The 23,336-nt window shown below is 56.4% G+C and overlaps 8 protein-coding genes across 8 annotated transcripts; 4 read left to right on the forward strand and 4 right to left on the reverse strand.

The window, feature by feature from the left end:
• Positions 1-691: 691 nt before the first annotated feature.
• CGGC5_v016470 (uncharacterized protein) lies at positions 692-3,322 on the reverse strand (the record flags this gene model as incomplete). The annotated part of the gene is made up of 1 exon (XM_032027010.1): positions 692-3,322. One exon carries the CDS (start codon positions 3,320-3,322, stop codon positions 692-694), a length of 2,631 nt encoding a protein of 876 aa, XP_031876581.1.
• Positions 3,323-11,003: 7,681 nt separating this feature from the next.
• NUF2 (putative kinetochore protein NUF2) lies at positions 11,004-12,456 on the forward strand (the record flags this gene model as incomplete). Its single annotated transcript, XM_032027009.1, has 2 exons — positions 11,004-12,278; positions 12,343-12,456. 2 exons carry the CDS (start codon positions 11,004-11,006, stop codon positions 12,454-12,456), a joined length of 1,389 nt encoding a protein of 462 aa, XP_031876580.1.
• Positions 12,457-12,635: 179 nt separating this feature from the next.
• On the reverse strand, positions 12,636-13,328 carry CGGC5_v016472 (uncharacterized protein; the record flags this gene model as incomplete). The annotated part of the gene is made up of 1 exon (XM_032027008.1): positions 12,636-13,328. One exon carries the CDS (start codon positions 13,326-13,328, stop codon positions 12,636-12,638), a length of 693 nt encoding a protein of 230 aa, XP_031876582.1.
• A 446-nt stretch (positions 13,329-13,774) lies between these two features.
• AP3B2 (AP-3 complex subunit beta-2) lies at positions 13,775-16,233 on the forward strand (the record flags this gene model as incomplete). The annotated part of the gene is made up of 3 exons (XM_032027007.1): positions 13,775-13,814; positions 13,912-14,054; positions 14,113-16,233. 3 exons carry the CDS (start codon positions 13,775-13,777, stop codon positions 16,231-16,233), a joined length of 2,304 nt encoding a protein of 767 aa, XP_031876576.1.
• Positions 16,234-17,668: 1,435 nt separating this feature from the next.
• RSB1-3 (Sphingoid long-chain base transporter RSB1) lies at positions 17,669-18,776 on the forward strand (the record flags this gene model as incomplete). Its single annotated transcript, XM_032027005.1, has 3 exons — positions 17,669-17,900; positions 17,992-18,490; positions 18,542-18,776. 3 exons carry the CDS (start codon positions 17,669-17,671, stop codon positions 18,774-18,776), a joined length of 966 nt encoding a protein of 321 aa, XP_031876573.1.
• A 471-nt stretch (positions 18,777-19,247) lies between these two features.
• Positions 19,248-19,658, forward strand: CGGC5_v016475 (uncharacterized protein; the record flags this gene model as incomplete). Its single annotated transcript, XM_032027004.1, has 1 exon — positions 19,248-19,658. The coding sequence occupies one exon, from the start codon at positions 19,248-19,250 to the stop codon at positions 19,656-19,658; it is 411 nt and encodes a 136-aa protein (XP_031876566.1).
• A 47-nt stretch (positions 19,659-19,705) lies between these two features.
• Positions 19,706-20,923, reverse strand: CGGC5_v016476 (putative 3-hydroxyisobutyrate dehydrogenase; the record flags this gene model as incomplete). The annotated part of the gene is made up of 3 exons (XM_032027003.1): positions 19,706-20,428; positions 20,577-20,750; positions 20,819-20,923. 3 exons carry the CDS (start codon positions 20,921-20,923, stop codon positions 19,706-19,708), a joined length of 1,002 nt encoding a protein of 333 aa, XP_031876567.1.
• A 977-nt stretch (positions 20,924-21,900) lies between these two features.
• Positions 21,901-23,275, reverse strand: bqt4 (Bouquet formation protein 4; the record flags this gene model as incomplete). The annotated part of the gene is made up of 3 exons (XM_032027002.1): positions 21,901-21,931; positions 21,987-23,139; positions 23,194-23,275. The coding sequence occupies 3 exons, from the start codon at positions 23,273-23,275 to the stop codon at positions 21,901-21,903; spliced, it is 1,266 nt and encodes a 421-aa protein (XP_031876600.1).
• Between the last annotated feature and the right edge of the window lie 61 nt (positions 23,276-23,336).

The raw sequence follows: 23,336 nt of genomic DNA on the forward strand, positions 1-23,336 counted from the left end.
TTTCGTAAGTGTTCCACCGTCCTTTGCCGTAAAAGACCAGAAGGGGTGGGTGGGGTATCCCGAACGAGAGGTGGTGCGTGCTGTGCTGCCGCCAGAAAGGGGACGGACCATCGCGCGTCCCTTTCGAATGTAATAAAAAAACAACAAATCTCAAATGTCTCAAATCCATCCCCTGCCCGCCTGTGGAGAGGGAGGGAAGATGGGAGACGTGGTATCAAACGGTATATGCCAAGAACACGAAACGAAGAAGAAAGCATACCGCGCGTCGCTTAGTATGCACCGGGGAAGTAGGAAGGCGGGTCGTAAGGTCGTATCGTACACATCAGGTGAATCAAAGAAGCCCAATTGCTGCTGCCGATTGCCGAGATGCAGACGAGAGGTACGGGTTAGATGCCATGAGCAGTCCAGAAGATTTTCGAGGTCGATAAGCCAGCCAGCACGTCGAGATTCAGGGTTTTGTTGTTTTGCAAGTGTTTTTGTGGTTTTTGTCGTCAGTGGCAAGGAAATAGTTAGGAGAGTTGAATGAGTGAATATGGTCGGTACGACAGTTAAGGAAAGGTTAATGAGCGTCGGGTGTCGAATCTGTTTTGTCGACGTAGATAGAGATATAAGGAAATGTTGAAAGATCGTCGTCTCGCTGGTGCTGGGCTGGCAATATCTTCCCCTGTCATCATCTGTGTTAGCTGCTCATTTAGTAAACGGCATCACTGGTCCTCCTCTGGTCAACGCTCGCGCGGGGCGAGACCTCGAGCATCTTTGCGCTCCCCGAGCTCACATGCCTGGCGAGGCCCCTGCTGAGGCTCACGCTCGTGGCGCGTTGGAGCTGGGGCGTCTCGCCCTCGGAGTTCTCGGCCGACGTGGCGGGGCTGTCGACGTCCTCAAACGTCTTGAGCAGGCCCTCGCGGCTCTTGATCCGTTGGTGCTGATGCGGCACGACCGCCGTCGCCCGCTGCCTCTCGACAGACCCCCACTTCATGTCCGCCTCGTCCATCATCGTCACCTCCTCCTCGTCGCTGCTGGGGAACGCGTCGCCCGTGGACTTGCGCGGCGTGCGCTCGTCGTCGTCGGCGCCGAGCATCTCGCGGGACGGCGTGGCGAGGTTGGAGAGGTACTCATCGTCGGCAAGCTCCTCCTCGGTGTCGTTGACCGAGGGCGAGTGGCTGCGGTTCTGGGGCTGGAAGCGCTGGATGCTGGCGGCGCGCATGCCCGACGCCCTGCGGTTTCCGATGCGGCCGGAGAGCCACGAGGCCTCGGAGTCGATGGACGCCAGGGAGACGGACTGCGGCTGCTCGGGCGAGGGCTGGATGCTGTGTCGCAGCGAGGTCGGTGTCTGCCTCATCTTCTCGAGCTTCTCCATCTTTTCGTCGACGCGGCGGAGATCAGAGGTGGGAGTGTCGTGCCTGACGACGGCGGGGGATTCATCGTCGTCAAGAGTGTTTTCTGCGGTCCTGGCCTCCGAGACAATGGGCAGAGGAGGCTCGTCCACTTCCGGCGACCCCACGCGCGAGTCCGGAGGACTGAGGGGGAGCTCGGGCAGGTCTTCCCTGAAGCGCGAGCGGGTGCGCTTGGGAACGCCGGAGCTGACCTTGCGAGGAATGTAGTTGATCGGTGGCGGCACCACTTGCATTGGCGCTTGCGGCTCCTCTGTCGGTGGCGCTTGTGTCTGAGTCTGCGACTGAAGCTGGGCTTGGGCCTGGGCCGCGGCGGCTTGCATCTCCTCACGCGACGTGTTGGAGAACGATGACGGTCCAGAGTTTCTTCTCTTTCTCTTGCCCCAGCGGAACAGGGCTGAAAGTGACAGACGGGCCCGGAGGATTGACTCGGACGCCTTGCGGGGGATGGTCTCGTCTTGTCTTGACGACAGCGGCGACACGGCGTGCTCTTCTTCCGGCGACCTTGACCTCGACTTTGACTTCTTCGAACGAAGCAGGCTGCGTCTCAGTCTGATGCTTCCCATAGGCGCCAGCTTCGTGCTGGGCTTGCGTTCGGGAACGGGCTGCTGCGGCTCGGGGGACGGCGCCGACAAGGGAACATCGGGCTGGATGCTCGACGGTCGGTGGAGGTCGTGATCGATGTCCATCGGTTCCGGTTGGGGTAGCACCTGTTCTTCTTCCGTTGAATGCCTGGCCGGTCGGTATGATGAGCTGGATGCCCGTCGCTTGTGCTTGGAGGACGTCACCACCGCAGAGGTCGCTGTGTCCTCCCCGATGCCCAAGCCCACCATCTCCCGGCCCAAAACACCTCTCTCCATGTTCACGGGTGGGGGAGAGCCGCTGTGCCGTGCCTCAGCTTCGGCCTCGCGCTGCTTCTCCGCCCTCCGTGCTAACCTCCTCTCGACTCTTTCCTGGTCTCGTTGACGCCTTCGTTCCCTCCTCCTCGTGTCTCTTTCCATCAGTTCTCGCAGGTCGGCGGCGTCGAGGTCGTCGGCGAAACTGTTTACTCTCTTATGTGCCCTCACCACTGACTCGGGCACTCTCTCGGAAACCTTTCTCTTCTGTTGTTGGTGTTGGTGTTGTTGGTGGCGTGAATGCCCTGAGCTGCTTTGCCCAGGGCCCCATCGTGGGTAGACGGTGTGTCGTAATGTCGGTCGGGGTGCCAGCATTTCGAGGGCCGACACCCGGAACGAGTGCATCTCGGAGTCGGACGACATGCTGGAGTGAATCGATATCGGCAATGAGACGTCGGAGGCCCTATTCTCGAGAGGGCTTCTGCTCCTGCTGCGGAAGCCTAGGCCCCCCGTCGTCTTGACTCTCTTGCTTTGTTTCCTCATCGGCCGACCGGATGTCCAGTCGTCGGCCGCTGGCCGTACCGGCGCGAAGTTGGTCATGGCCTTGATCTCGGCCTCACGATCCGTGTCTTCTCTCCTCCGCTTGCTGGACTTCCTGCGGGAGGAAGAGCCCTTCTTGGGTTGGCCGTGGCGTGCATTATGTAGGGTTGGCGCCCGCTGCCACGCGGGATCCCCTTTTTCTTCTCCGTCATTTCGGTCGGCTGGGAAGGGCCCTGTCAGCCGCCCAGGTACCGGTGGACCCGAGCCTTTTTGCCCCGCGACGCGGATGGAGTCGTTGCGACCGGGGGAGAAGCTGTAGGTACGGGTCCGTCGGGTCAACTTCTTGGAGGAGGAGGGGTGCTGCTGCTGCTGCTCTTGCTCGAGTCGCTGCTTCTTCTTCGGCTTTGCCGCCCTGTCTTGTTGCTGGACATAAGCATGAGAGGCGTTGCCGGTGGTGAGATCGTCTCGTGGAAGAGGCGCCTCGACGTCGGACAGGTTTGCGCCGCTTCGCGAGCGTTTGCGACCGCTCCTCCGGCGAAAGGGCCAGAGGGCCATTTTCCCCAATGCGTTGTCGCCCAACAGCAATCAATGGTAGGGGGGGGTTACGTGTGTGTTAACGCGGAGTGCTGGGTTGTTCGTCGCAGGACCGGTTTCTGTATGAGTGCATGATCGGTGTTGATTACTCGAGATCGAGGGACATGTGCTGCGTGTTGAACGGGCGGTCTCGTTTAGATCTCAATGCTGCCGTGCCGGGAGGTCCTTTTTGCCTCTTGTTGGTGGTGTACGTCTGGTATTGTCTCTCTTCCAAACTTGGCTCTGCCAGAGGCTTGGTAGGTACTGCACTGTACTGCGTGCTGCTGCGTAGTAGTCGCCACCAGTTTCGCAATGGGCTCGGGCAAAACGAAGGTAAGGCTGCGTAGGACCCGAGCGAGAGGAATACGGGAAGCTTGCCTGCTTAAAGAAGGCGCCAGGGTTGTGCAGCAGTTAATATGGGTTTGGGTGCAGAGGTGTTCCGGACCGTATGCGCGTGTGTAAAGCGAGTGGAGGAAAGGCGAGGGAAAGGTTACGGGATGCAACAAGGAAGCAGCAACCTAACGGTACATGTAGAGGGGAGAAAACGGGGACGGGACAGACAAAGTCATATGCTATGCAAAGTGGCAAAGGACAATGGCTGACAGTGAGAGAGATGGCATACGTAGATGATGGAATGGTGGATGATGGGGAGGGGGCCCAGAAAGAATCGCTTCAATCAGGCTTACAGACAAGAAGAGCCAGAAGGGGGCCAGCAGACCTTTTCCTTCTTTTCCTTGGTGCTGGACATGCAAGCTGCTGGACTGGTCTGGATAGGTAGACTGACTTCAGACCAACTACGTAGGTGCTGTATGCCATCCGTCTCTCTACTTTTCACTACGCATGTACATGCACACTGGTCAGGAGCAAGAAGGTGTACATAAACTCAGCACTTGCAGACGGGCATTGGGACGACAGCTTGTTTCTTGGCTGGCGCACTTTGGCTTGCTGCCGGTGCATCTGCTTGCTGCTGGTGCTGGTCCGGTACTTTGTAGTACGTACTTCATAGTTGTAATGGTCTCCGCAAGGTACAATCGACCTTACCCTTACAGTGCTGACCAAATAGGAACAGGGCTGCTCGACTGGGTGGCAGGGCAAGGGAGAGTGAGCCGGGGACCTTTGGAACCAGACCAGGAAAAGACGGTTGGCCAGGGCTGGTTGGGTTTGGGTTGCGAAGGGCCAAGGGTCAACCAAGGGTCAACCAAGGGCCAGGGGGTGTGTACATGGACATGGGACATGGTCGTGGTGTGGTCCGCCGCCGGGGGTGTGTTTCTCTCTTCGTTTCTCCTTCTCCTGGTCAGTGGTCCCTCCTCTGCTGTTCAGATGGAGACAGAAATGGGGTCCTTAACGGGGTGAAGATGTGCCATGTGCCTCAGAAAGCTGTGCGTGACTCCGCAATGCGCTGGCCGTAGGTGGTGTTGTATGTCGTTGTGCTGCGCATCGCATCGATAGCTCCGATCAATCTGAGAGCAGAGCAGAGCACACACAGATGGCTGCTCATGGAAGAATTGGCTAGGGGATGCCGTGCTTGCTGCGGCGATAGTATTATGCAGTATGGTCTTGTTCCTAGAACATGTGTGTGTGTGTGTGCCCCCTGTGCCGCCGCCGCCAGAAGGAGAGGGAGCCCGAGGGATGGCTAGCAGACTCCGGCCGGCAGGGGGAATGTCGATGTCGTCGATTGGACATGGGACTGGGCTTGATCGCCGCAAATATTTTCTCCTTCAGTGTCAATGGGGTGGAACCGACCTCCTCCCCGGCGCACCACCCGCTGCTCATTGCCCTGGTCTGCCCTGGTCTGGACTCGAGAGCAGGAGAGAGAATGAGGGAGCAAGACTGACGAGCAGCAGGAAACTGAGGACGAGTGATACGATGCGATGCGGATTTTGCCATGCGCTGAGGCGAGGTGGTTCCTGGCCTGCCTTGACTGATTGATGCCCGGAGCGGATCGTAGGGGGGAAACGGACAGCGGCCGGCTGTTGAATGTCTCTCCTCTCGTTGCTCTGTTTGGTCCGCCGCTGCTTTGCTCCAGCCCGTCCCGCTGCCCTGGCTTCTTGACGTCCCAGTGTCTCAGCGGCTTTCTCATAATGCCTCCCGGTGTCTTGCCACCAGTCTCTTCTTGCCATGTCTTGTCTCGTCCTTGTCTGCCGCTGGGCCATTGCTGTTATCTGTCATTCCACCCATCTTTACTGATGACCAGCCGTTGATAGCGAAGCAATGTACATGTTGCTTGATACTTCAAGCAGCTAGGTACGGGACCCTCCCTGCACAAGACAGAGCTACCAGTCAAAACTATTCGGCTTTTCCAACGCTCGTGTCCTAGGGGTCTACCCTGGAAGTACCCGTGCCGCCGGGCGCTGTGCTTCCAGGGCAGAAAAGGCAACGAAAAGTATGTGTAGGTGCCAGAAAGGCCAAAAGGAAGGGATGTGGGAGGGATTAAGGCAAGGTATCCGTACCTTGCGGCATCGTATCCGCGGCTCTCGTCAAGTCTCCAACTCGTACAGCGCAACCCAGGTTCTGGGCACGTTTTGCTCTGAACAGTGAGTGCTGCAGTACATCTACATGCTTCACCAGTCTCCAGGTCCACTGTTGGCTGCAATACAGTTCAATAGGAAGCTGCGGAAAACAGGGACAGGAATGGGGACAGGAACAGCAGCAGACGGGTGGGTGCGATGCTGAGCTTTGAGTCTCGTCATTGGCCTGCTTCTCTGCTGCTGCGCAACTCCGTAGCGATGCAGACGACTGCAGCCGCCAGCGTTTCTTGCCGAGGCGGTCTACGAGTCTGCCGGCCAGATGTTCCCTGAATCTGAGCTGTCTGGCTGAATCCGAGTCTTGGGGTCCTCAACGGATATCATTCCAAAGTTGAGAGGAATGCCGTTGTCCCTGAGTCATAAACATTCCTCTCGTGGGAGAGGGATGGGAATTCCGAGAGGCGAAGTTCGCCGTCCGACTCAGGCATTCCCAGCCTCCATCAAAGATATTGTCGTCAATAGACGACGCATCGACTCGATTGACTCTTGATTAAAGCGCCTCCTTTTGGGCTCCTTTTGGGGTAAACCTCCATAGTGCTCCCATAGTGTTATTCCTTGCTGTGCCACATATTGGACCCCGAAAACCCCCAAGAATATCCAGATGCGCCGGCTCAAGTCCAATCGCGACCCACTCGCCCGCTAGATGAGGAAGATAATCGGATATTCCCTGGTTCTGTAGCACTGAACCAAACAATTATTGTTGCTGGGCGTGACGAACCATAGAACATACGGAGAAACAAACCCATCGGCTGCAACTCTTTGCCGCATAAGCGATAGCGACTGCCTAGGGCTTCAAACGAGAGAGTATCCACGCTTTGCCCGGCACGTCTCTCCGGCTACTACCGCGTTCAAGCTGGGAAACTGACTGATACAATATGGCGTCTTTTAGCCTCTGGTTTTCAGCTTGCCTCTTCGCCTCTTGATCCTGATGACGAGGCAACAGCGTCAAGTTGTCGTTTACCTGTTGCCCAACGAAGGTTGACGAAAGCTCGGTGGTGGCTCGTGTGCTCCTCCGCCAACTTTACTGTCGAACCCCCAGCTTCCATCTCGTCGCGCCGCCTCGTCTGCCCACCGGGCTCAACTCACAGACGGTTGCACAGGACGAGGCGTGCGCTGGGCTCCAGCTCTAAGAGCCCCTGAGGCGGGTTGTCGGTGACACTGACAATCATTTGGCACCAGCCAAGTACCGGCTGTCCCGCCGTCAGTTTGTAGGGTTGGGATCGACTGGGGCAGAGTCGAGGAGCCCAGGCAGATGGCAGAGCTAGCGCTCGCTGTCGCTGTCTGTCCCTCCAGTCGAGAGACCCAGATGGGAGGAGTACTCAAGCTTATCCCCTCACGGCCCCATTCCTCCAGCATCTAGGCACTGACGCCAGCCAACTGACAAAGCATACAAAGACGACGGCTCTTGACCGAAACTGCTTAGCTGTTGAGGGGGCACACCATCTGACCTCTCTAGCCCCAAGAATGGCGTCCCTCAATTGCCTCCGCCTGCCGCGTTGCCAGAGATCCCGCTGCTTCGTTGTTCCTGCTGGCCACACGAGGTTTCTATTCCGGGCGGTTGCCATCCATCCTTATCGCTCGCCATGCGCCGCCGTACTGTGCTGCTCCAGTGCTCAAGACAGGGGCGAAGAAACAGCTCAGCGACCCGGCTGCATGCGCAACGAGGTCAGGTCTGTCCGTCCAGCAGGGAAACCCTGTGGCACCAGTGTGCGTGGCCTGAAGGGATTGTACTTGTAAAAATCCTGAAGCGTCCAACGTGCTGTTTGCCAGGCACAGGGTCAAGCGCCGTTGGGTGGCAGGGATCATCATCTTCTTCCACAGGTACCGTTACCTCAACAGCCGGACACGAGTACCTAGATGTCCTCGTGGCCATTAGCTTCCGGGGCTGTATCGGGCACAACTCAAAAATGGTCAGGCAACGAACCTCTACAACCACTGACCAGTCTCTGTACGATCTTGGCCAGCCCAGGTGGGAACCTGCAGGTCGCTTTGGTGGAATACCCTCAATTTTCCTTCGTATTCGTCCGCGAAGCCCTGAACAGGCGGTTCAGAGCATGCTGGAACCCGTATTGCTGCAAGCCGTCCACGGCCTCGGGGCCCGGTACTCGCCGGCATCGAACAAGACAAGGGCGTCCAAGGCCTGGATTCATTGCCCCATCACGCAAATTTTCTGACTTCTCACTTCTCCCCGCCCTGATGCGATGAGATCGGAGTTTTCTTATGGACGGATAGCCGTACCGTCGCCCCATTGCTGTGTATGTGGTCATAGCATGGCGAACTGCGACGCTGAGACTTCGTCTCCGTCCTGCTGCATCGCATTTCCTTGCTGTTTGTTATCCTCTTATCAAGTCTGGCCCACGAGCCTCCTTCCTCTTCTCTCTCGCTCTCAAGTCACTGTGCCTGAGACGTCCCTCAGGTATCCGAAGGCTCCTGCTTCGCGGCGATGCGACAGAAGGTTTCGACCATTATGTCATGGCTCCCGTGGCTGGCAGGGCAGGATAACATTCCATCACAAGGATGTGCGTCAACCTTGCCAGCCCAGAGTCACGACGTTGCAATGGACCTCCTGCAGCTGATGCGGCGTGGCTGCTGCGAGTGAAGGGGCCTTCATCACTGTCCGTGGCTTCACCCTGCCGCCCTGCTTGGCTTGCTAACCAAACCGCGCCAGACCAGCCTGTTCGCCCGGCGGCGGCTGACCGGGGTTCTAATTCCTTAGTCCTCCTGGAGGCGATCACTTAAGATTGGCGTCCCATCACAACGTCATGGCGGCGGGGGCCGTTTCTCTCGCAGACTTCCCAGCTTACACGGCGTAGTTTCGTCATCCCTCAACCGCGGCCTCAATCTGCTTCCCTTTTTGGGGGCGAGAAATCACTCCGTGGCTTTTGGCTGCGTGCTGTGCTGTGGTGAGACTCCCAACCGGCGATTGAGCAACCTTCCAACGGTTGCATGCGAGATATGGTCAAACGTGTCGTGCTCCGCCGTCATTTCTCCTTAGTGGTCCGATGCACACTGCAGGTGTCGGCGGCATCGTGCCTGTCAGACTCGACACGTAGTGCAAACTCCCCCGGATATTGTTGCTGGTGCTGCGTTGTGCTGCAGAGGGCGATACGGGGAGGGGAGGCAAACGATGTTTGTGGACAATGGTCGCTCTGTCGCTCCGTTACATCGGATTAAACACAGACCACTGTTCATATCGGCGGCGTCTGTATCGTCTTGTCCGATTCAATGCGGCCTCATTCCGGACTGCTGTGCGTGCTGTTCATTTCATTCATGTGGTGGCGCCCAGCATACGACATGTCCGTGTCAAAGCAGACGGACATGCAATGGAGTGTGTACCTGTGTTGTGAGCCATCAGGAGCACCTGCCCCACCATATTGGCACAGCGCTAGGAATAAGCATGCTGGATGATGATGACCGCAGGAGCAACAGTTGATGATTCGAGGGTGAACCATCTCTCCCTCGTCAGCTTGACATATGGATCGTCGCAAGTGAGCGGCGATGCCGTTCATGCCTCCCGTGCCCCGTCAAGAAGAACCACGGTTCAGGCGCGAGGTCTGCACGTCACCCGTGGAGGCCCATCGGACGATTTGCTCTTCTTGGTCTGTTGAATCGGATTAGGGGTCCTTCGCGAGGGGCCGATAGTGAACAAGCGAAGGAAGTGATGATCGATTCTGGCAGGTCTGTTCTGTGGCTACGGCCTAGACCATCATGCGTCGAGGTCAGAGCAGATTTGCGGATTTGAATCCATAGCCAATAGCGGTTGTGCAAGCCCCCTTTCATCTGATGGAAAAGCTCCCTGGCGGCGACGCTAGACCGGGACATGGTGAAAAGCAATTCCAGTGTTTCACGCTCGGAGCTTCTGTCACAAGGAGTCTGTTTCTTTTTGGCCAATGAATTCGCACCAAGTCGAATGTTTCAGAGACGAAGCCGTAAAAGGGCAGCCAGTAGCAGGGTGTCGACGATATGAGATGACTCTGGCGTGTCTGGGTCCAGAGAGGCGGGTTCGACGAGGGCGGGAGATGAAAGTCAAAGACTGCAGTCAGTCCAGACATGGCAGGCACGCAGGACAGGGCAGTCGGAAATGCCTGGGAGCCATGTGGGCAGAGTGCGGGAACGGGCTGGGGTTCAGTGCAGATCGCAGCTGGCGTGAGGGTGTGTTCATCTGCTCATCTCTGTCCCGTTCGGCTCGACGTGAGGAGGTTGCTGGCGTTCAATTGGTCTTGAGGGAAGCGAAGTTGAAGCTGTGGCGATGGGACAAGGTCATCTGCCGTCGTGAGCAAGGGCGTATATTGCTAGAGGGTGTTCTGGACTGGACCATATGGTCCGCTTCTTTGTAATAGTCCTCTCCTCGTTCCTGTGCAGCAGCAGCTTTTCGATATCCTGGCGACGCCGGTATTTGCTTGTGAGGGAAGTGACATGCAATATTTGACCGAACCTTGAGCAGTGCTCCAGCAGCAGACTGCGGTTCGGCGTTATCATGCCTGAATGGGAGGAAATCCGCCTCTGGGTATCCGTTGTCTGGCATGCGGTTGTCTCTCTGTTGCTCTCCCACGTTCCGAGTTGATGGAAAGCTTCACAGGCGCAGCTGAGGGTGGTAGTCTCGAGTCATTGCTGGAGAATCATGCATGTTATGCTTTGCAACAAGGTTTCCTGGTGTTCCGAGCAGCATCTCAACTTGAGACTGTCTCTGCTGGAATGGGCGAATCGGCAATGCGGCGTTGGCAATTCGAACGTTGCGCTGGGCTTCTGGATGCTTGCCAAATTGGAATGTCACTCTTTCCATTCTCACGGCGGGGAGCACTGGACTTTTCCACCAGTTGGCGCCGGGCGGAAAACGTGCACGGAGCATCGGGAATAAGTCGGTTGTGACTTCTCACTGACGCTGTATTACATAAGACGTCACATGACCCCGCCGTCTATCGATAAGGTGTGGTGAGGTTGGCGGAGCAACACGGCGCCCAAAGGACCGTTTCTGTTTACGGTTGCCAATCTAGAATCTTTTGGTAATTCAGCCCAAGAGCCAGTCGCGACAGCCCGATCAACATCAAACTACTTTACTCAAGCAGCGATTGACCTATTTCTTCTTCACAACATCGTATCGCATTACTGCCTCTACGCGGGGCTCTCTATCGCCCAAGATGTCGTACAATCCTCGAATGAGCATCATTCCTACCAACCAAACCCAGTCGCGAAACACCCGCAAGAAGGAAGATGAGGCCGACGCGTTCATGCGCCTCCCCGACAAGGAGATTGTCGGCTGCATAACGGACATCGGAATCCCCTTTACTGTCGCCGACCTCCAGAAACCCAACCCTCTCCAGGTCCAGATGATCTTCGAGTGGTTCGCCGAGCTGCTGCTCAATGCCACTCGCGAGACCGTCGAGCCTGCCATGCGCGCTGCCGCCGAGGACATTTGCGGCGAATACTCCGACGTCGTCCCTCCCGACACTCGCAACCTGATGGGCTTCTACGTCTCTCTACGTCGTCTGCTCGCCGAATGCGGAATTAATGATTTCAGCTTCAACGACTTGTACAAGCCGTCGCACGATCGCCTCGTCAAGATCTTCAGCTACCTCATCAACTTCGTGCGCTTCCGCGAGTCGCAAACGAGTGTCATCGACGATCACTTCAACAAGGCCGAGACCACCAAGGCGCGTATCGAGAGCTTGTACTCGGAAAACCAAGAGATGGAGGTGCGCATTGCCGACATGAAGCGCAACCGCAAGGCAATGGAGGCCCAGGTGCGCGAGAAGACGACGCGCAATGAGGAGTTGAAGCAGAGGCTATTGGACCTCCGTCGCAACCAGGAGCGTGTGGCTGCCCGTCTTGAGGACGCCAAGGTCAAGAAGACGGAGCTCACGGCCACTCTGGAGGACAAGACGGCGCAGAAGCTGGCATTGAAGCAGGAGAGCCAGAAGCTGAGGCCATATGTCATGCAGAGCCCTTCTGCGCTACAGTCCAGCTTGACCGAGCTGAGCAACACTCTCAACAGCGAAAAGTCACACATTGACTCACTGGACCGTCGCTCGCGTGCCCTGCAGACCTCGGCCGACTCCTTTGCTGTGGTCTCAACCGATGTGGCGTCCTGCATCAAGATCCTCGACGAAATCGGCGTCGAACTGGCCAAAGAGGAGGAAGAGAACCTCAAGAACGCCAAGCAGCGAGACGCTCTTTCCGAGCGCGGTAACAACGTACGCGAGGTTGAGCGGACCGAGTCTCTGCTATCGAGGCAGCTGGTCAAGTGGAACGAGCGGACTGAGAAGCTCCGTGAACAGAGCTCTGCCAAGGCTCATGAGGCCAAGGAGAAGATGGAGGAGTTGCGCGCAGTTCACCGGAAGCTTACCGAGGAGCGAACGGAGAAGGGCAAAGATATGGAGAGACGGAGAGTTCGCATTGAACAGACGGAGAAAAAGGTACGTTATATGTCACTCTTTTTGTTCAATGACACTATGCAACAGTCTACTGACCCTTTGGCAGATGCTCGATCTCAAGGAGAACATCGAGAATGAGATCCACAGCGCCTACGACGAGTTCCTCAAGATGGACTCCCACATCAAACTGTACATCACCGAGATGGAGCAGGCGATTTGAAGTGAGGGTCTCTTTTTGTCCATGATCAATTTTGCAACGAAGACATGATTTAGAGATACCACGGGCTCGGCGTTTGGGGTTGAGGGCCGTCGATTTACGTACGTGCGAAGGAGGACCACGGATCCAGTACTCTTTGTACATATTTACGTGAAGCATGCAGACCACATGCACACCGTCTGCTATGAAGAATCCTTGTTTTCTGGCCACTCAACATCCCACTGTCCCTCTTGAAAGCGAAACCATCTGCCAAGCACGCGTCTAACCTCGACTGTCCTCCCGGTCCAGCCGCCCTCGTCCCTTTTTGAGCTTCCGCTCAGTATTGGCGCAGGCTCTCTCAAGAGAGAATCAAAATCTTGGTGTCGACCAGCGCCTTTGGGTTCAACGATGATTGGTTTGAAACCAGCGCGTTGAGCTGCCTCCACCAAGATGGCAGCCGAGTTACTGATACCCTGGGCACTCCACTCACTGCTGTCCCTGTGAAGGTCCATGAAGCCGTAGACGAGAAGCAACGGCGGTTTGTCTTTGGCCGACGGCGGGGGCAGATTTGGGGGAGCTGGCGTTGATGAATCTGCAGGAGAGAAGACGGAGAGGTTGGCGCGGAGGTGGGTGACTGTCGGGACGAATATTACACGAATGTGGCGTGCGATAACTTGCTGAAAGATTGGTTTGGCGAAGAGAGGATGAGGAGGGTCTTCGTCGGCGTTCTGGAGTTGTTCTTGAGTGAATTGACTCTTGATGTCTGCCACGAGGGACAGCATGAATTCCTCTTGGGAGTAACAGATGACGAGCGTTGTCGGATAGATTTGATAGGTCCTGATGTAGTGAAGCAGCTCTGAAGGTGAGGCTGGCGACAGAACCTTGGGCGAAGCCATCCTATGGTGCATTGGGTAGAGGAAGAGGACGATTGTTTTGTGATGATGGTGAGGTTTCTGCTTGTGTAAGTGAGTGACATTCTTGAACAAGCACCTCAAGAACGGTGGATGGCTGTTGAATCGGCGCACCAGTGCTGGCTGGGCTGTTTACTTGTGGTGGGGCAGCGCATCTTCAGTGGGTGCGCCCGAACCATCCCGCTGCAGCTGCGGCAAGCTTCTCGCTGGATCGGGCACCTCAGCACGTCAGCCAGGGCAGCCACGCCCGGAGAGACGGGCAGCCTCTCCACTGCCCCTCGCCGCGGTGCACCGTGGTCGTCCGCTCAGCTTTCCAAGCACCAACGTCATTTCATTTCCCTCCCTGCCACTTCGCCAGCTTCCATCTCCAAATCCAACGTCGCCTTCGAAGCTTGACCCTCGAGCTCCGACCTGTCCACCGTTGGCCCGGCATGGAGTCCATAGCGAGGATATCCAGCCTCCTCGAGAGCGGTGCGTACCTTCGCCATCGTCATCGTCGTCGTCGCCAGCGCAGTGTTTCCGTGTCCTCTGCCTCTGTCCTCAGTATGCTAATGACCTCTTGCTACAGCTCGAGAGCTCACCCTCGATGCCGCCTCGGCGACGCGCAGCGCCCGCAGCACCGGTCGCCCTCTCGACCGTACACAGATCAAGAAGCTGCTGGACAGTCGAAATGAGCGCGAGGTTCTCGACGGCCTCCGTCGCGTCCTCTCCGTACGAAACCTCCCCGCCGGCTGCAGTCCAGGCCAAGACTAACTTCGCCCACCATCAGATGATGTATCGTGGCCAGAAGACCTTACCCTTCTTCTCCTCCGTCGTCAAGAATGTTGCTTCGCCGAACATCGAGATCAAGAAGCTGGTCTACATATACCTCATCCACCATGCCGAGCAAGAGCCCGACCTCGCCCTCCTCTCCATCAACACCATACAGAAATCCCTCTCCGACACGAACCCCCAGGTCCGCGCTCTCGCTCTCAAGACCATGTCTGGTATCCGAGTTCCCGTCATCAGCCAAATCGTGTCCCTTGCGATCAAGAAGGGCGTCGCAGACATGAGCCCCTTCGTGCGCCGAGCCGCTGCTCTCTCGATCCCCAAGTGCTATCGTCTCGACCCAACCCAGTTACCCCAACTCCTCGACTATTTGACCACCCTACTTGGCGACAAGCAGTACTTCGTCGCAGGTGCAGCGGTATCGGCTTTCCTCGAGGTTTGCCCCGAACGGATCGATCTCATCCACCAACATTACCGCGCCTTGGTCAAGAAGATTGTGGATATGGACGAATGGAGCCAGCTGGCAACGTTGCGGATGATGACCTACTACGCCAGAAAATGTTTCCCGAGGCGGACGCGCAGTGTAAAGACTCAGGAGAAGACGGCGGACTTGGGCGACTTCTACGGCGAGACTACAGAGGATTCAGGAGATGAACAGCAAGTCGTGGTGCTGGACCCGGATCTCGCCATGCTCCTCAATGGAATCAAGCCTCTGCTTCAAAGCAGAAACTCGGCAGTCGTGATAGCTGTAACAAGGTGCTATGTCGACATCGGGACGCCAGATTATGTCAAAATCTCCATCGGTCCATTGGTGGCACTCCTGAGGGGTGCGCAGGATATCCAGCAGGTCGCACTTTACAACATCGTCTCAGTCTGCTTGACAAGGCCGACTGATTTCGTCAAGTACGCCAGCCACTTTCTCGTCAGGGCTACGGACCCAGCGCAGGTGTGGGAGCTCAAGTTGGAAATCCTCACGCTCATCTTCCCGCACGCACCACCCCACATCAAGAGCTTAATCTTGAACGAGCTCGAGCACTTCTCAGGGTCCACGAACAAGGCATTGGTGCGAGAGGCAGTGCGTGCCATCGGACGATGCGCCCAAACCGACTCATCTACGGCGCCTCGTTGCCTACGGTTACTACTGGGCCAGATCACAAGCTTGGACGGCACCTTGGCGGCAGAGTCTTTGACCGTGATTCGACACTTGATCCAGCAAGACCCTCAGGGGCACGTTGGCACTGTCGTGCGGTTGGCAAAGAATCTGGACTCGGCAACAGACCCTCAGGCCCGCGCAACAATCATCTGGCTGGTGGGCGAGTTTTCGGGTCTCAAGGGCGAGGATAATATTGCTGCCGACGTGCTGAGAATTCTCGTCAAGGATTTCGCCAGTGAATCGGAGGCAGCAAAAGGACAGATCTTGCTTCTGGCGGCGAAGGTCTACCTGCACCACCTTAATCGACTGAACGAGAACAAGAGCGAAGACGAAGCGGCTGTCCCGGGTCAAGACGACCACCCGGTCGCCAAGCTGTGGGACTATGTACTGCTGCTGGTGCGATACGATACTTCTTACGACCTTCGCGATCGCGCTCGCATGTATCGGGCCCTTCTGTCTGTACCGCAGCTTGCCACATTGATGCTACTGGCTCCGAAGCCAGCCCCTCAGGCCCCCAGCCCGTCGGAAACGCGCAAGGGGTTCATGCTTGGGTCATCGACGCTTGTGCTGGCAGGTGGGGGTGGAATCCATGGTTTGCGCGGTTATGATGCACTACCCGAGTGGGTGGCGGAAGGCTCGGAGCCAGACAGACGGTTGCGCGACACGGAGGCGGCGCCAACAGCTTACGGCGAAGAGAAGAGCGTGCCAGCGAGTCAAATGCTCGATAGCGCTGTCAAGGCGGCACCGACAAAAACAAACGGTCTCGGAGAGGGCGTTGGGGGGAAGAGCTTGGACGATTGGCTCGCGGAGGGAGACGACGATGAAGAAGAGGAAGAAGAGTCTGAGAGCGAAGAAGATAGTGACGAGGAAGATGAGGAGGAAGACGACGACGACGAAGATGAAGATGAAGACGATGAGGAGGAGAGCGATAGTGACGACGGCGAAGGGGACAAGCTTGTCAAATCATGACAGCATTCAACACCAAACATGCATTCATCCCTAGAGACCTCGCCTCACACTAGGTGAGCATACAAAATATGCAAAGCATTATTCTCCAAGAGTATGCCTCTTTCTTCGGGTTTCAACGGTGACCGCCAATGATCAGCTAGGAACACGCTGTGTATGTCTGCCCCAGCAACAGCAGATCTCACATAAGCCGGGTGCAGTAAACTCCGCGTGCCTTCTTAGAAATTCGGCGGGATTGATTATGCCGATAATCTAGATGCTGTGTTACAGCGCTACGGGGTTTGCTCCGGGGGCCATTAATAGTCTAGCCACGCGGGCGACAGGCATTTTCAACGACTCGCATGGACAACCGAGATTTCTCGGTTAGGGACTCGGGAGGCGCCCCCAAAAGACATCGCTTAACTCGTGTAGTTCGGTTAGCGATCGAAAGACGCGGACGAGTGGACACAACGCGGGCTCGGCCAAGGCGCTAGAGTGGGCTAAGACACGGGGTGTTGGTCTTGCGAATCTCCACTGGGACCCCGTGCCGGTGTCTTGAACTTGACCCGACTTGCTGTCTTTCCATGTTGCCTCTCGACGGGTGAAGATGAGCCGCAAACGGGGATATCTTTTGGAAGAGCTGGGGGTTTGGCTTACGGAGAAAACGAATCGAAGAGAGAAGAAGAGATGTCTCAGTATGCTCATCACCCTCTAGCGTCTCTGCCACGACTTATATGCCACATGCGACATGACATTCCCAAGCCATCTTTCTCACTGGATAAGCGCACGTCCAAGGGCCATTGGATAGGTGTGTCCAATGGGCAATCAAGTACCGTCTACGGGCGCATTGCTTTCCCATTCGAGAAGGCCAGCGGGTCCTCGGGAAGCAGACTGACATCTTGGCTCTAGGCTTAGCGCCTCCCGTTCGCCGCACCTTGATTTCAATGATTCGTCTGTCTAGCGGACCGCAAATACTCGCGTGGCTCGGTTTTCTCGTTCCCGTCATCGAAGCCCAGGCAGGCACGCAGGCCCGTCAGCACTCGGGCGGCGGCCGTTTGAAGGGTTGGTTTGTCCAGATCCACCTCACTGCCCCGGTCAACGGAGGAAGAGAGGGTGCGCAGTGATGATTCCGTGCACACATATATGTAGATCCTGCGCGCCCATGGTTGCTTACACTGCTGCGTCTCGTTCGTTTCATCTCTGCATCTGCACCTGGTTTCGTTTGGACCCTTGATCTCCGTTCTTTTCATTGTCGATTTCATACATACATAATTTGACTCGGTCCCTGCTCCGCGGAAGACTACAGACAAGGCCATTTGCAGCATTCCGAAGACGAGTAATAGAATCGACAGGCTGCTTGTGAGCGGCTCGCTCTGCGCCGTATACGTTTTGGGGCGATTTTTAGTCACCGAAAGCAGAACACGATAGGGATTTTCGATTAGAAGTAAACACCGCCAACATGTCGACAAACAGCACAGGGGCTGGTCGCCGCTTCAAGGAGTGCACCGAAGTCTCGGGCCTCTGTCCCGTTGACATGACGGTTCTTTCCTACTACCCAAACCTTGGTGCCAACATCTTTTTCGCGGTGGCCTTTGGCCTTGTCGTATTGACATCAGCCTTCCTCGGCATACGGAAGCGAACCTGGTCTTTCATGGCACTCGTCACGGGCGGTTGTGTCCTGGAAACAGTCGGTACGAGCCTCAATCATCCCATGTTTCGTCCGGCGAACACAAACACCTGCCCCAAGCTTCTTCCATCGCGAGACTAACAAGGACGATCCAGGCTACGTCGGTCGTGTGCTCCTCCACGAGAACCCCTGGAACAAGGACGCCTTCCAGATGCAAATCTGCACCATCATCCTCGGCCCGACCTTCATCTGCGCAGGAATCTACCTCATCCTCAAGCACGTCTCCGCAAACCTCAACCCAGCCCTCTCACGAATCCGGCCCCACCTCTATCCGCTCATCTTCCTCCCGGCCGATCTGACTTGCCTCGTGATCCAGGCGATTGGAGGAGGGCTGGCCGCCGCCGCAGGGCAGACGAACAAGTCTCTGCTGGACGGTGGCAACCGCGCCATCATCGCGGGCATCGTTCTGCAGGTTGTGGTGTTGATGGCTTTTGGTGCTGCCGGCGCAGACTACTTCATTCGCGTGAGGAGATGGGCGCGGGACCCTGACACGGATCCCTCGGAGCTCACGCTCTGGAACCAGAAGAAGTTTAGGATGTTCATCTTCAGCATCATCGGGGCATACGCCTGCGTCATGATTCGTTGCATCTACCGGTGAGTTTACAACGTTGACATGAAGGGATATGGATACTGACGGCGAGACAGTATCGCTGAGATGGCAGGCGGATGGGGCAACCACATCATGCAAGACGAGATCTCGTTCATGATCCTCGACGGCGGACTCGTCCTCGTTTGCGTGTCCCTGTTGACGATCTTCCACCCTGGTGTCTTCTTCCCGGCGATGGCCAACGCGCGCAAGGTTGAGGTGAGCGAGAAGAGCCAAACTACCACAACGACGCCGGAAGGCACAAAGGTTGAATCCGGACGAGAGTCGGCATAAAAATGTCATCTCGGTTTGGAGCGTCGAGAGAGCATCTTGGTTTGATAGATAAGGATGAAGTCCCATCTCAAATGGCAACGTCCAAATAGGGATGATACATTAGATTCGATCAGAATCGTTAGAAGTGCGTTTACCAGCACTGATTGAACTTCAATGGTTTATGTTCATTCCAGCCCATGCTATCCGATTCTTTGATGGTTTGATGCCTGTGCCTCGGGGTTGCCTCCCGTCGTCTTTGATACTAAGGACTTTCTGCCGGGCTTTTGCTCCTTTGATTGAGCACTCGAGACAACACCTTTTTGCACATCTCAATGATCTCGAAATCAACAAACTGTTCAAGACTAGAATTTGCCACAAGTCTCTGCGCTGTTCAGCTAGGTCCATATACTTCTCTTTTCATGTCGTTTAATCATAGGTATATCCAACACTCCGGTCCATGGACAATCACCCACCACATCGCACAACACAACCATGTGCTACGCGAACGTAATTCTCCATATTTGCAGCATCTGCAATACTCGGGCCGCCAAGCCCTCTGGCAAACTTGAAAAATGCCCCGCAGCTCCGGCTTCTGGACCCCACTGCGGTGTCCTCCGTGACCCGACCCCTGATCCGGACCCCGCCGACCCGGCGCTCAACCCCTCCGGTCTGGAATTCGAAGCGTTGAAGGTCGCACCCGGGTATACTCTGATCGATGCAAGCCATAGACACCCCAAGCCGAAGCTTTACACTTGCGAGCTGTGTCTCGATCATCTCGGCCCCGAGGAGGCGAAAGCAAGGGCGCAGTGGTGGCGCAAGGAGCAAAGATCTGTTTTGAAAGGGGGGAAAAGAGTCACTCCTGGACCATCAACGGCTGGCTGGGCCGACGTTCTTCGCAAGTAACATCCAATCTCTCTATTCTTCAATTTTCTAACAGCGAAACTGGCCAATCATGACTTTTCACCTCCAAGGTATCGGTAAACGACCGAGAAATCTCGCCCCTTACACCTCTCCTCCGCCTCTGCAGAAGCGTACACCTCCGTCGCGCGGTCAGCGAGCTCCAACTTCGCCCCGGCCTCCTTGGCAGCGACAACAGCGAGCCCCAGGTCCTTCTTCATCAGCCCGATCCCGAAACCGCCCTTGTAGTCTCTCCCCGCCGGGCTTCCCTCGACGACGCCCTTGACAGGGTTGTTCACCTCGCTGGGCCAGCACTTGCCCGTGCTGACGTTGATCACGCCCGCAAGCACTTTCGGATCGAGTCCCCACTTGATACCGAGATTCATCGCTTCGGCAGTGGCGATGTTGTTGATCGCCAGCAGATAATTGTTCGCCAGCTTCGCGGAGAGACCGGTTCCCTGCGGTCCGCAGTGCAGCACGCGCCGGCCCATGCGGAGAAGGACGGGCTCGATGCGCGCGAGATGGGATTCTTCGCAGCCGAGCATGAACGTCAGAGTGCCGGCCGTGGCGCCAACGACGCCGCCCGACATGGGGGCGTCGACGAAGATGCCCGACGGCTGTGCTGCTGCGACGGAGGCGGCGACTTCGCGGGAGGACGAGGGGTCGATTGTGGAGCAGTCTATGAAGATGCGTGGACGAGAGGGGAGGTCTGTGAGGATAGACTTGTAAACTGATTTTACGTGGGATGGTTCTGGTAGAACTGTTATAACGGTGTCCTGGGTTTGTTAGTTTTGCCTCGCTTCAAGACGTTTGACAAGAAGACCAAAGAAAAACACACCATCCGGCCAAGACGGGAGAATAAGCATTGCCAGTGACATATTTGAAACGCCAAAAAACGAGATTCATGTGGAAGAGCCAACGTACTGCTTCTGTCGAGGCATCCCTCGCGCTGTCCACAATGGCAACCTTGGCGCCGCCAGTCTGCGACTGTCCCATCTCCTTAGCCAGGTTCGAGACAGCGTCCTTGTTGATATCGAAGATGCGGATCTCATCTTTGGTGCTCAACTTTGACTGGAGGTTCTTGGCCATTTGATAACCCTAAGTAGTTCAGTCAATTGCTGGGTTCGGTCAAGATGCCATAACGTGGAAGCCGTCGGGAATCTCACCATCTGCCCCAAGCCGATGAAGCCATAACTATCCAAGCGACGCGGCGTGGTCGCAAACCCACGCCGTTGGGCAACTCGGAGGGTCCGTAGCGAGCTCGAACGCATCTTTCAATAGCAAACAAGTCAAGTAAAGTGAATAGAGTCGAGTGGTAATTCCGAGAGACTTGAAAACGGCAGTGCATAGAAACAAAAAGTCCAATCCCCCCTCCACGATCGAGCTCGCGCGGCTAGACGAGGCGCATTCCAACCGAGCTACCCCAAGCTCCTCATACTGCGGGGAGGGTTACGCTTATCCGGGGAGCCGGCCATTGCCGGTGTTAGCCACCAGTGTGACGAGACGAGAGGTGCGCGCGGATGACCTTGGCCCGACCCGAGACCATGATGTTGTACCCCCAAACGGCCCCTGCCCCTCCTCCCCCATGCATGAGGTGGCGTCAGCGGCCCCGGATTGGAGAAAAAGAGGGACCCGACCGAGAAAGCTTCGAGACACCGACGACGGTGTAGTTGGCCTGCCTGGCATCTTTTTTTTTTTGGCGCTCGGCCAGGGATACGCGGATGAGCTCAGTGAGAACTGATCAATTCGAGAACAATGGATTCGATTCATCTGTAAACCGGTGCTTACTGCGAATGAGCGAGTACATCCAACTGGACAACGCCGAAACATCACGATACCTAAGACAACTCGACATCTGTACATCCCTCCATGCTCGTGCGCAAACAAAGCAAGCACCAGAACGATACATCGGTTACAATACCCGTCAATCCTGAACCGTGACTCGCCCTCCGTGTCGCCTTTTCGCCCAGAAGGCGCTTCCAATATACACATAGTTTGTCCCCACATCAACAATTCCCGAGTAAAAGAAAGCCGGCCTGGGTCTGTCCCCGAGGCTCTATTTGGGTATGAATGAAAGAAAGGCAATAAGCGATGTTAAAAATTGTGCCACCAGGTCTGCCATCCCAGCAACATCCCAAGAGCAACCGGAAACTCCGTTGCTCCGTTGGCCAGACCACCCGACTCATCCAAATGCTACTCAATTTTGAAAGCCGCCCCAGAATGTGTCCTCAATATTTACGAGGATACCTTAGAACGAACCGGTAAAGTAAGAAAATGCACTATGGATACTGTTAGCATCGATCGTATCGCTAGTGAAGCACCATAAGAACGTACCCAACGGCCACTGATAGCGCGGTCATGCCAAACAGAGCGCGCTTGCGCATGCCCTGCTTCTTGATTTGGACCTGGGCGGCCTCTTGTGTTTTGGCCTTCTTTGAGCGAGGCTCTTCCGCAGCGGCAGCCACACCATCCTTCTTCTCATCCTCGTCGTCCCCTGTTGAAATTTGCTCGGCTCCACGCTTGCCCTTCTTGTTGCCGCCTTCTTGTTTCGCGGCCTCGACCATCTGTCTAGCCTCGGCAATCATACGAGCCGTCTCCTCAGCGCTAGGGGGCTGAGAGCTCATCAGAGGAAGCTCGAGTGAGACGGAGGTGGTCTTCTTCTCGTTCCCATCCTCATCTGTCTTGACGTCCTGGTCAACGAAGACCTTAGCCTTGGGCTCCTCCTCTCTCGGGTCGAGTACAACTGCAGGCTCTGCCTCAACAGTCTTGATAATAGTTTCAACCTCGGCCTCTGCGTTCTTGTCCTCGCTGATGACACCGTTGATTTCGAGCTTAGTGGTAGAGAGGGCGGGCGTTGTCTCGCGGGGCTCGACCGAGTCGGCCTTCGCCCTGCGCTTCCGAGGCGATCTGGTAGGTCTAGGGATAACCGTCTTGGTTGGGCTGGCCGAGCGGCGGGATCTGCGGAGGGTTGTGGGAGTGGCAGGAGGAGCCAGGCTGGGAGTCGGCTTCACGAACTCGAACTTGGGGGGTGCGGTGATCTTCTTGGGCGGGCTATCAGGAGTATTGGAGACAGAGATGTTGGCGGGGTCGAGTAGAGCGCGAATCCAGGGCAGGATGCGATACTCCTCAGCCAGGGTAAGGGCGTGCTCAGGAGGAATCCAAACGTTGCCAGCAGTCTCCTCGGGGCTCGTAGTCGCGAGGGACTTGATGTACTTTCGTTCAGCCTCCTCCTCGGAAGCCTCGGCGTAAGGGAAGGTGGCCTTGAACATGCCGGTAGCAGATACGAAGCCGTCATGACTTCTCCGCATAAGGAAGTAGCTGTTAGGGCTCGACTTGAAGATACCAGAGACGATACCCTTGGGAAGGGGGGCACGCAGGTGAGCGTAATCGAAGACGCCGAGGGCACCACTGTCGCCATCCGGAACGTTAACCATCTTGGCTGTCAGCTGGGTCTGGCCGAGTCGGCGACGCGAAACGAGGTCCTTGTCTGCGAGGGTGTGAGCAAAAGTCCACGGGGGGCGCGATCGACAGGGCATCCTACAAGGGGGCACATCGTCGAGCAATAGAGGATTGTGCTTGGTTGGCAGATGCCTCTCAACGGCAGGAGCTGTGGCCGAAGGCATTTTGAGGTGAGAATGGGATGCGCGCGCGTCGACGGAATTGGTGATTAAAGGCGAGTAGTTG

The sequence above is a fragment of the Colletotrichum fructicola genome (genome assembly GCF_000319635.2).
Source record: "Colletotrichum fructicola Nara gc5 chromosome Unknown KSG_Nara_v1_contig10, whole genome shotgun sequence".
Lineage (NCBI taxonomy): Eukaryota > Fungi > Ascomycota > Sordariomycetes > Glomerellales > Glomerellaceae > Colletotrichum > Colletotrichum fructicola.